Source organism: Gymnoscopelus braueri (genome assembly GCF_963280865.1).
Source record: "Gymnoscopelus braueri genome assembly, chromosome: 18".
In the NCBI taxonomy this organism is placed as follows: domain Eukaryota; kingdom Metazoa; phylum Chordata; class Actinopteri; order Myctophiformes; family Myctophidae; genus Gymnoscopelus; species Gymnoscopelus braueri.
In genome coordinates, this window is record NC_137618.1 from 12,526,375 (window position 1) to 12,538,092 (window position 11,718).

At 42.1% G+C, this 11,718-nt stretch overlaps 1 protein-coding gene across 1 annotated transcript; it reads right to left on the minus strand.

Moving 5' to 3' along the window:
* Positions 1-4,423: 4,423 nt before the first annotated feature.
* On the minus strand, positions 4,424-5,590 carry LOC308106235 (zona pellucida-like domain-containing protein 1; the record flags this gene model as incomplete). The annotated part of the gene is made up of 1 exon (XM_080457291.1): positions 4,424-5,590. The coding sequence occupies one exon, from the start codon at positions 5,588-5,590 to the stop codon at positions 4,424-4,426; it is 1,167 nt and encodes a 388-aa protein (XP_080313417.1).
* Between the last annotated feature and the right edge of the window lie 6,128 nt (positions 5,591-11,718).

The following is an 11,718-nucleotide window of genomic DNA, read 5'->3' on the forward strand; positions in this document are numbered from 1 at the left end:
TTCCTTTTATAGCTACCTACCCTTAGTCCATGAGCCAGAGCCCCAAAATTGAGCAATGATTATCGAAAGAGTGGGCAAAACCAAACCTATATTAGATTGTTCATAGGGTCAATACGAGTAAATAAATATATGATAACCTTTCCACAGGAGCAGCTTTTTCATAGTTATCACACATTTTGTTATTTTCCCCATACGTACATGACAGGTGAAAAAAAAATGACAATTTAAAAAAGAGTTATCATAATGAAACTTCCTGAGTTGATTACTTGCATGAAGACAATGATTTATCGTATTACAAGTTTTCTGAAATTGTATATTTAAATATGCAAATTAGGCATTTAGTCCATGAGCCAGAGCCCCAAAATTGAGCCAGATATTGAATATTCCCTCGTTAAAAACCTTTGACTCCAACATCTTAACAAAATGAAATAAGAATGTTCACTCTGGCTTTGTCCAATGTTCCAATGTTGATTCTGGAAAGTTATACAAATTCGGGCATATTTTCGTAATGCCTAATTTGCATATTTAAATATACAATTTCAGAAAACTTGTAATACGATAAATCATTGTCTTCATGTAAGTAATCAACTCAGGAAGTTTCATTATGATAACTATTTTTTAAATGTTGTCATTTTTTCACCTGTCATGTACGTATGGGGAAAATAACAAAATGTGTGATAACCATGCAAAAGCTGCTCCTGTGGAAAGGTTATCATATATATATTTACTCGTATTGACCCTATGAACAATTTAATATAGGTATGGTTTTGCCCACTCTTTCGATAATGAAATCTTGTCTGGCTCATGGACTACCTGTATAACAAACATAATCTTGAATCAGTGTATGGACACTGGCGAGGATTATCAACCTGTTTTGTGCTCCCCACTGTGGGGCATTGGTTCTCCAGGGGTCCTTGGGGTGGGTTCCAGGGGGTCCCCATGCAGCTAATATAGCATCACAATCATTTTAACTACTTTATCCATTTATAAGTTGGCTATTTAAAAAATAGCAGATCTACAAGTTCACAGCGCGTCACTTCGTGCTGCGCTGCGAGCTTGTACATCTGCTATTTTTTTAAGTATTTGAAACGTATTGATTTTTTTTTGATTTTTTTAACACAAATCTTCTCTTCTGGGGTTCTATGGCAGAAAACATTTTCAGATGTGGGGTCCACGGCCAAATACATATACATTTGGGGGTCCTTGGCACGAAAACTAAGAAACTAAATATACTGCTGTAAGGCAGTGGTTCTCAAACTTTTTCATGTCAAGGACCCCCAGCCAGCATGTCACAAACCGGGCCTTAAGAGAGAGAAACCCAACAGCTCCCAGCATCCCGTCTCGCAGCAATGCGACGAGTGCGCTGGTATGGCCACATCATCCGCCTGCCCGTGGAACACCCAACAAGCACCATACTGGCCTTCAATCCCCAGCAAGCCGGTTGGAGACGTCCCAGAGGCGCCCCCCCCCGCACCCGCTGGCTGGATGTAATAGCCCAGGACCTAAAGGCTTGTGATGTGACTCTGGCACAAGCTCAACACCTTGCCCACGACAGGCCCAGATGGAGAAACCTGGTTGCTACGATTGGCTCTACGCGCCTTAGATGACAGCCCCGCTGCCTCATCTATAAGAAGTGCAAGAGGACTAAGTAAGTAAGTAAGCCCACAGACCCCCATTTGAAAAGATATGCCAGGGACCCCCATAAGAGAAGATTTTTTACAGCTCTAAGCAGTGATTCTCAACCATTGTAATTCAAGGACCCCCAGTTTGACATGCATTAGGCTACGGACGGACCCCCATTTAAATGGCATTTCTATCTCTTTATATAATATATCATTTATGTTGTAAAATCAATGTTAATTTAACTCTGAGTGTACAAATGGAACCAAATGGACCTGTACGGGTCCATTTGGTTCCATTTGTACACTCTCAGAGTTACAGACCCATAAGGGTCCATTTGATTCCTAACTATCATTTAGCTGGGGACCCCCTGGAACTCCCTCAAGGACCCCTGGGGGTCCCCGGACCTCACTTTGAGAACCACTGCTGTGAGGAAGAGGGGAGAGAGAGTCCCTCAGAGTGGGGGAAAAAGTGAGCCTTCCCTCAGTCAAACAGACAGACAGTCACGGTGAGGTTACTGGAAAATGTGATCGGTGAGTATATTGCAGTTTAATGCAATGAGTCTGCTAACACTCGGACAGACTGAGTACTTAAACAGTTGGCGACAAAAGAATAAATAAACTGTGAACCCTGTGAAGAGCCACATTACTGTAGATCAGTGATTCCCCAACCCGTGGGGGGGGGGGGGGGATATATGACGAGTGGGCCCCCCAAATAATTGGCAAAACACGAAGATTTTAATGATAATGATAAAATGGTAAAAAAAAAATCTACTCTGTCTGTGTCTCATAGGAAGGATGTGGACAGTTCAGATACCCGCCTACCAGTGACAGACAGGTTTTTATTTTTCAAACAAGATTTCACATTTTTTATTTAAATTTGTATTAATGCGAGAACGATTCCATTATAGCATGCTAACTTTCCAGGAATAGAAAGCCTGCAGTTTGTGTTAGCTTGGTTGGATTCTCCATCGTTGATGTCACTGGTAGGCAGTTTTTTTTTTTTACCGTTTTATCATGAGCATTAGTGAGGTCCAATTATCTGAAGATAGGTTGAAAATGGTCGTCCTTTAATTAAAAAAAAAGTCATGGTATTTTTTTCCTTTTAGAATGTTCAAAAATGAGTTTTCATTGTGATAAATATAAACAGGAACTTAAAGTGTACTACTATGTTAGTGCCATTGATCCAAGACGGAACACAGTTGATTAAACATTCAAATGAACATGCTCTGAAAATGCAAGTGGCCCACCCATCAGTTAAGTGGTCAGATGGGTGGGCCACTTACGCTTTCCAGACCTTCAGGTGGGCCCTGGTGGATCCAGAAAAGGTTTGCGAAGGAACCACTGCTGTAGATCTTCTTTTCCGTTTCATCTCGTCACCCTGTCATTGCCCCGCTTTCTCTCTTTTTCTCACCCCCCCTCTCTCTCTCTCTCTCTCTCTCTCTCTCTCTCTCTCTCTCTCTCTCTCTCTCTCTCTCTCTCTCTCTCTCTCATGAGAGAAAGTGTGAGAAAATGATGACAAGTCTTCATCTTTTATGTTTCTAGCTCCAGTGTCAGTCTTTCTCTTTCATGGGCTATAGTTTTACCCTCCATGGTCTTGGTGGGTTTCCCTGGGGAGCACTCACATAATCTGAAAATAGTTTTTCGAGACTTCTTCCCTCTTGTGAGACAGCTGAGCGCTAAGCGCTTCCACACGTCTTCTGAACACCATGCGGCGTACCGTGCATACACATAGACTAGACACGCTAGCCACATAGTGAACCCTGTAGCGTCCCTATCATGGGGCTAAACAAACATTCGCCAAAAATAGCCGATTTACAAGTTCACATCTGCCACACACTGCGGCGTGACAGCGGAGCTAACAACACTGCAAGAGCTCAAGACCCACATGTTAGACAGGAGGGTGTGGAGCTGTTATGTGTAGTGCTTTGTTTATGCCGTCACACGGCGGAAATTGACGATCTACAAGCTCACAGCGTGTTGCATCGCAACGCCTTGTGAGCTTGTAGATTGGCAATTCTTAAAATAAATATCGAATTGTGTGGATGTCGGGATCCACATGGGAATGTGGTTCCAATGTGGATCTCAGACTTCATGTGAGCAGACTGTGATGTCAGTGATCAAATTTGGGCCCAATCAGAGCCCTGTTGACTTCTATTATACAATTTAAGTTAAATATTTCAAAAAGTATGAAACATAATGTGGGGGAAAAATATCTTTATTTGATAGTTTTCAATTTCAAGCAAGATGATACATCAAATAAGTTAAACAGTAATACTGTACATTGTCTTCACTTTCAAAACATTCCACAGACTTTCACACATTATAACTTATTTTTTCTATTTTCCAACTATACCATTTCTTCCTCTTTTTTAAAAGCTTACATGCATAGCGCATACATGCATTAACACTTTCAGTGCATTTGCTATTAAAAACAATAACATTTACTCCTACACTCACCTGCGCTTTATCGACTTGGACTATACTGAATGCACAATTGCACATACAATGTGATTTAGCTGTTGTGACTATGAAGTTGATTTATTGATTGATTGATTGATGCTGTAACATCTAAACGTCCACAGTAAATCACTTTCCTTCTTCATCTACAATTTGAATAGTCCTACACGGTTTAGCCGTTTGTCTGTCTGGACAACAAACAAATAAATATTCCCAAAAACAACAGTGAGGTGAACCAAGCCCTCTCCTCCACCAGAAAAGTTAGACAAGCTGGCGGATATGGTGCACCTCAAAAGACAGTATTTACAGTAGCAGTATTGAGCCTAGCTCAAGGAGGTTTTCTTTTAGTTCCTGAGCTTCTTGTAAAAGACGGCAGCGATGCACAGGGCAACAATGCACACGAATACTAAAACACCTACAGCAGCACCAAGCCCAACTGACGAATTCTCATCATGGGTTTGCATCAGTGGGGCTGATTGTGGGTGGCTGCTTTCCGTTCGGGTGGCGATCTCCGGGGAGGTGATGGTGTGGAGGTCGGCTGTCTCATCCTCCTCCGTGCTTCTTCTTCTTCTCCTGTTGTTGCATTGCATGAAGTTGCTGCAGGTGCTGACCTCACATAGCCGGGTGATGCAGTGCAGGTAGTAGGTGGAGACGATCTCGTTCTGCTGCTCCATGAAGCGGAATGCCCGAAAGGAGAAGCGGGCACTCTGGCTGACACCGTTCTGGATCATGCTGGTTAGCTGGTCAACCCCGCAGGGCACAAACAGGTTGAAGAAGCTGGAGTTGCTAGGAAGCGGGGAGATTGAGGCGTAGCACCGGTCCAGGAGCACATTGTACTGGCCCGTCAAGTTGGTGGCCTTCACCTCCACATAGACCCTGCTCCTCAGCTCGACTCCATTCTCTGGCATCACCAGGGGGCTTGTGTACCCCTCATCGCTGAACAGTTCAATGCGCAGGGTGCTGACGAAGCTGCCATTTTTGTCCTTCAAAGCAATAGAGGAGGCTGACACATCGATCTGGGTGTTGTTGATCAGGTACTCTAAGGGGTAGGCGCAGGAGTAAAAGTACTTCATCTCAGCATTGTAGGTGATTGTCCCTGTGGTGGGATCATCGGATCGCACAATGCCACTGACGTTGACTGTCTGGATGTTGGAGAACTCTGAGAACACTCCTGTGCCGGCAGTGCTGGTGGTCCTGAAGTGACTTCCACAGGCATGGGTATTGTTCAAGGGGAAGTTGAAACGCACCACGGGTGGAGTGACAGATGTATCCAGGGTTCCCCTGCAGGCTTCCTCCGGATGATGGTTCACGATCATCAGTGACTCGTTGTAGCCGGTGTAGACGACGGGGCAGGCTTGGATCACCAGACTGATGGAGTTGGTGCCACATGTCACCTCGATGTCAGTGACGTCTGGTCGCCGCGCTTCTCCCATTGTATTACAGTCACTCAATGACAGCTGACTACTTCTTCCTATGATGGTGGCAACGATTAAAATAATGTGAAAATTCATCTTGGCTCTATAGCAGTGGTCCGCTCCTGTATCTGGAATCTCTGGATACCTTGTTTAGTCAGCTCTGAAGGCAAACGCAGGTTGATGCTGGTGATGGGTGTTCAGGAGTCTTTTATAGTATGTCTCTTTCACTGCGATTGGCTCAAAACAAGGTCAAAGAACTCAGCTTTATGTTAACAATTGCATTGTATTTTAAGGAGTAGGGCGGCAACGTGGATTCATTCCCTGAGGGCAACAACCTGAAAGCTGAAGAATATTATTTTCAAAATATAGATATCTATGACCTGGGTCCAGACAGGCTAAGCCGTCATGAATTAACATAACATAAGGTACAGTAACCTATATATGATGAATTCCTGAAGATCCTATACAATTCTACCGGATGGAGCATGTGCTCCATCCATGAAAAATGACCCAGTATTGTACATATCGGTCAAAAGGTTTAAACTCAAGCTTGAGTTAATTTCCATTGAGGTCCTTTGAGAAATGTGTGTGTGTGTGTGTAAACTGAGTGCCACGTGTTGGGGGTGGGGGTGGGCGTAGCACAGACCTACAACAAAATAAAATGAATATTAAATACATTCATATAATTTCCAATAGATAACTATTGCCTGTAATGGCAAGAAACAACATGGTTACTGTATAATGGAACCTGCTACAACTCAACTAAGTGAAGGTTATAATTAGGTCCAGTAGGGATCATCTTTATCAGACACATACTGTACGTTGATTACCTAATGACTATATGCTAGTTATTACACTCACTTTGTTTTTTGGCCAAATTTGGAGAATCCGAGCTTCATTGACTTTCATTATATAAAAAAAGTTAGTTAAATATTTCTAAAAGTATTGAACTGGTGTGAATAATACTTTGTGTGAGCCTTGTGACAAGTACATTTGGCTGTCCAGTAGTCTGCGAGATTAGCTCTGTACAAACACACAGACCCTCTTACAGGCATTTTTGACATTCAGCTTTCATCAGGAATAATAATTTAAACTAGAAATATTGTTCCTGAAGAAACAATGTGGGCTCGCTTTAAAGCCAAAAAACTGTAGTTATAAAAAGCACAAATTCAGTTTGACTCGGTATCTCTGTATTTGTGTTGTGTGTGGGTGCAGACTTGCCTCCGGTTGATCAGATCGGGAGCACCTGTTATTCTCCTAATTGTCATCAGTTAAACACCTGCTTGAATAGCTGATGGTAGTAAGGGGATGGAGGGGTATAGGGGCCAGGAGTGATGGGTGCGGGGTGCTTCCCCCTGGCTCCAGTGAGCTTGTAGATTAGCTATTTACTATGGTTTAAAGAGTGTATGTGTGTGTGTGTGTGTGTGTGTGTGTGTGTGTGAGAGAGAGGGGGTGTGGGGAGTTGTGTGGGGTTATGTTGACCAATACACACCATTAGTGTTAAATTGGAGCTTGAAATTTACAATTTTATTGCCATAAAATTTTCACCCATTTACACACCGATGGTGGAGGAAACCATGCAAGGCACCTGATCATCGGGAGCAATTAGGGGTTCAGCGTCTTGCTCAAGGACGCTTCGACTCTAATTCTGGGGGAACCCGGGATCGAACTGTGAACCTCGCAGTTGCCATCTGGCCGTTCTACCGGCCACTCTACCCCTGAGCCAATGCCGCCACCTCTACTCACACTTTCCAAAGACTGTCAAGCTTTTTCCAAAATAGCAGATCTACAAGCTCATCACGCATCACATTGTAGATCGGCTTTTCTTTTGTATAGTTTGTATGACAGAGGGGGGTATGTCATGTGGGGTGGCGGTGGAGTATGGGGTGTATGTGTGTCTGTGTGTGTGTGGGAGTTTTGGAGCTTGCAGTGTACAAACGTTTTAGCATCAAAATATACTTTGAGTACCAACGTAATAGTATTCAAACTTTCAGAAAATAGCCAATCTACAAGCTCATAACGCGTCACATTGTAGATCGGCTGTATGTGGTTAATGTAGGTTTTGTATTAATAATACAATCTGCAAAGTAACAAGTAACTAAAGCTGTCAAATACTGTCATTGTAGTGGAGTAGAAGTAACAAAAATGGAAAGGAATGTAAAAGGACCACAAAATTAAACTGTGCATTGTAAGCACTTGCATAGCACTTGCATAGTACTTACGTAGTAAATATACTTAGTTACTTTGCAGAACCACTGAGCAGCCAATGACTGACAGATTAGGTAGCACCAGCTGCTACTGATTGCTAGAATGTATAGGTACATGGGTTTATATTAATGGTCTTAACTAAAAAATGTATACATCACACAGCTTAGATCTTTGGATTAAATCGGAGAGCAGACCTGTGCGCACTTGGTGATGTAAAATAACAGATAATAATCTGTAGTGTAAAAAATTTGGCCACAGTGACTTTACGAAAAACACAGGGCATTTCTCCTCTGTCCTTCTCTCTCCGCACTAGCAAAACCCATTGGAAATGCATTGGGTGCTTAAAGTTAAATATTTCAGAAACTACAAATTATTTCAAAAAGAAAAGTACAAGCACACATGTCCACAGTAAGCTGGATTTTTTTAAAGTTTGAATGGAGTTTCTAAGTGAAAGTATGTGGGAGTAGTTAGGTGCCATACTTTTAGGGGAGAAATAAATAGTGAAGATAGCTATAGTGTGCTCGCTGCTGCTGCAGCGAGCCCACAATAATATAAATGCACCATTCACTTTACCATTTACATTCACACACCAACAGTCAGTGAGGCACCAACCTGCTCATCGGGAGCAGTTAGGGGTTAGGTGTCTTGCTCAAGGATACTTCAAAATGGTAACCGGAACACTTGTCCCAAAACACACTCGCCCCCATTTATTTTCGCGGACTGCTCGCCCCCAGCAGTTATTATATTCTTGTATTCGTTAAACGGAGGTTATGAATACGTCTAAAGTTAGGCATAGTTTTACTGAGATTAAGTTTAGGAATAAGGTTAGGCCTAGGCATAGTTTTACTGAGGTTACGTTTAGGAATAAGGTTTGGTTTAGGGATAGTTTTACTGAGGTTACGTTTAGGAATAAGGTTAGGTTAAGGCATAGATTTACTGAGGTTATGTTCAGGAATGCCTGGTGGCGACTGTTCCGAGGTCGCCGGAGTTGACCCGGGGCTAGTGTGTTTTGGGGCGAGCGTTCTTGCATTCTTCAAAACATAGACGAACCTTCCAGCTCCCAGGTGTCGGCTCCACTGTACTGTAGCTCCTGAAACACTGTTGCCCCAAGGTCTGTTGACAGATTTTCTTATATTCATTGTTGATAGACTGCAAATACTTTATATTCATCCACTGTTGATAGACTACATACTGTGTGTATTCATGTATATCTGTGGTTTTCAAACTCTGTGCCTAAGGTACACCTACAGTATGAGCAAGGCAAAATGTCCCGGCACACCTATATTCATAGCGAAAATAGTCCATATGAAAGAAACCCAATAAGACCTGAGGCCGATTCTAGAAAGGCCCTCTATTAATCCGTAGTTCTCAAACCTATTTGTGCCAAGGACACCCAAAATTATATTTATTGGGCTGCAGACCCCCCATTTGAAAATGTTTTGTGCCAGGGACCCCTAGAAGAAAAGATTTCTGTTAAAAAAAAATCTAAATCATTCAAACTTTCATAGATAGACTACATACTGTATATGAATTCACTGTTGATAGACTGTACATACTTTATTCAATCATACATTCACTGACAGCATGTATTAATTCATGTATCCGTTGTGTTTAGATGGTTGATAGATGCGTTGCCCTCAGTCGAGTGCATACTGTACTTTTGCCACCACTATGCAACTGTCAAGATGTCTATGTTCCAAATGAGTCATTTTGCCCCTGGTCTTTATTGTGACATTGTTCTTTGACATTTTTTGACACAAAAGTTAATCATCTTCCGATCATTCCCACCAAATGTCATAAAAAGCCAGCCATCTATGTGTTTGTGTGGAGTTACCCCCATGGAGACTACTGTTTGATTCCCATCCGTTGCTCCAACAAACACTATTTCCTGTCGCAGGTGGAGATGCCGACAGGAGAGGGTGATCTCTGTCGTTGCAGAGAACAGCCTGTTCAACAGGGAGTGAAACTGGGAGGGATGGCGTGTTCCTCCACATGCGTTACATCCTCCCTGCAGTGAAACTCCTCACTGTCAGGTGAAAAGAAGCAGCTGGCGACTACATGTGTGTTGGCGGAGACGCCCTCCTCAGACCAACAACAGGGGGTTGGCAGTGATGGCATAAAACGTGAAAGAATTAAGGTACGAAGCTGGCCTACTGGCAGTGTGCACCAAGACATTTGGCACTGGTCCAGCGGTTTGAGAGATTAGCTCTGGACAAACAGAAACACAGAGCCTCTTATATAGACGACTAGCCTCCTGTGATGCGAGAGTGCGGACTAGCCAGCAACCAACTCGGGACTCCTGAATCACTGCCCTCCAAGCCCTCCTGTCTAGCATCAGGGTCTTGAGTGTTGTTAGCTCCGCTGTCGCGCCGCATTGTGTCTATGTAGGTCAGGGGTGGGCAACTTTGATGATGGAGAGTATTTCTACACTCACGCCAGGGGGCCACATTGCATATTGACGTCATTCTAGTATGTCACACAAAAGTAGCTGATCTACAAGCTTGTAGATCTGCAATTTTAGCTATTATATGGTATTTTGGAATTGGAATCCTGAAAAGTAACATTTTGATTTAATTTCAAATGCATTTATTTATACTTAAGTTAGCTTTATGAACTTAAATACCGGTACAAATACATTGGACATAAAAAGTAATCAAACTAATAATATAGACTGAAGTAATTAAAGCGGGTCATGATTGCATGTTTGGAATTGGAACAGCTGAAATCAATACTGTATATCAGTATTCCAATATTAACCTGCGGGCCCACGTTTCTGATGATGTCCGCCCATGTTACACTAAGTGCCATTTGTAGCATTCTTTTGTTGACAACCTTCAAGGGCTGTTCCTGTTGTACCAGACAAACTATAAAGCCTTTTATCCGTCGCTCGTTCCAGCTTTTAATCTGAGTGTGACTGTGCTTTTGTGGATTTGGCCCCTAGACTTTGGAATCGTCTTCCCCAATCCATCAGATCATCCGTTAACTGCTTCAAGCAGCATCTAAAAACATGTCTTCATAGATTAGCCTTTTTATTATAAATGTTTGGAGTTCTGTGCTCATTGGGGACATTTTCTCTGCTTGTTTTGCTGTAACACTCATCTGTCACATTTGTTTTTAATTCTACGTGTACTTCTGTTTGAATATCTCTTTTCTGTTATGTGTAGTGCTTTGTTTATGCCGTCACACGGCAGAAATTGCAGATCTACAAGCTCAATATACAAGATCGAAGCGTGTTGCATCGCAACGCCTTGTGAGCTTGTAAATTGGCAATTCTTAAAATAAATATCGAATTGTGTGGATCTCGGGATCCACATGGGAATGTGGTTCCAATGTGTATCTCAGACTTCATGTGAGCAGCCTGTGATGTCAGTGATCAAATTTGGGCCCAATCAGAGCCCTGTTGACTTCTATTATACAATTTAAGTTAAATATTTAAAAAAATATGAAACATAATGTGGGGGAAAAATATCTTTATTTGATAGTTTTCAATTTCAAAAGCAAGATGATACATCAAATAAGTTAAACAGTAATACTGTACAATACATTGTCTTCACTTTCAAAACATTCCACAGACTTTCACACATTATAACTTATTTTTTCTATTTTCCAACTACCATTTCTTCCTCTTTTTTAAAAGCTTATTTATATACATTATATACATTTACTCCTACACTCACCTGTGCTTTATCGACTTGGACTATACTGAATGCACAATTGCACATACAATGTGATTTAGCTGTTGTGACTATAAAGTTGATGTATTGATTGATTGATTGATGCTGTAACATCTAAACGTCCACAGTAAATCACTTTCCTTCTTCATCTACAATTTGAATAGTCCTACACGGTTTAACCGTTTGTCTGTCTGGACGACAAACAAATAAATATTCCCAAAAACAGCAGTGAGGTGAACCAAGCCCTCTCCTCCACCAGAAAAGTTAGACAAGCTGGCGGATATGGTGCACCTCAAAAGACAGTATTTAGCAGTATTGAGCCTAGCTCAAGGAGGTTTTCTT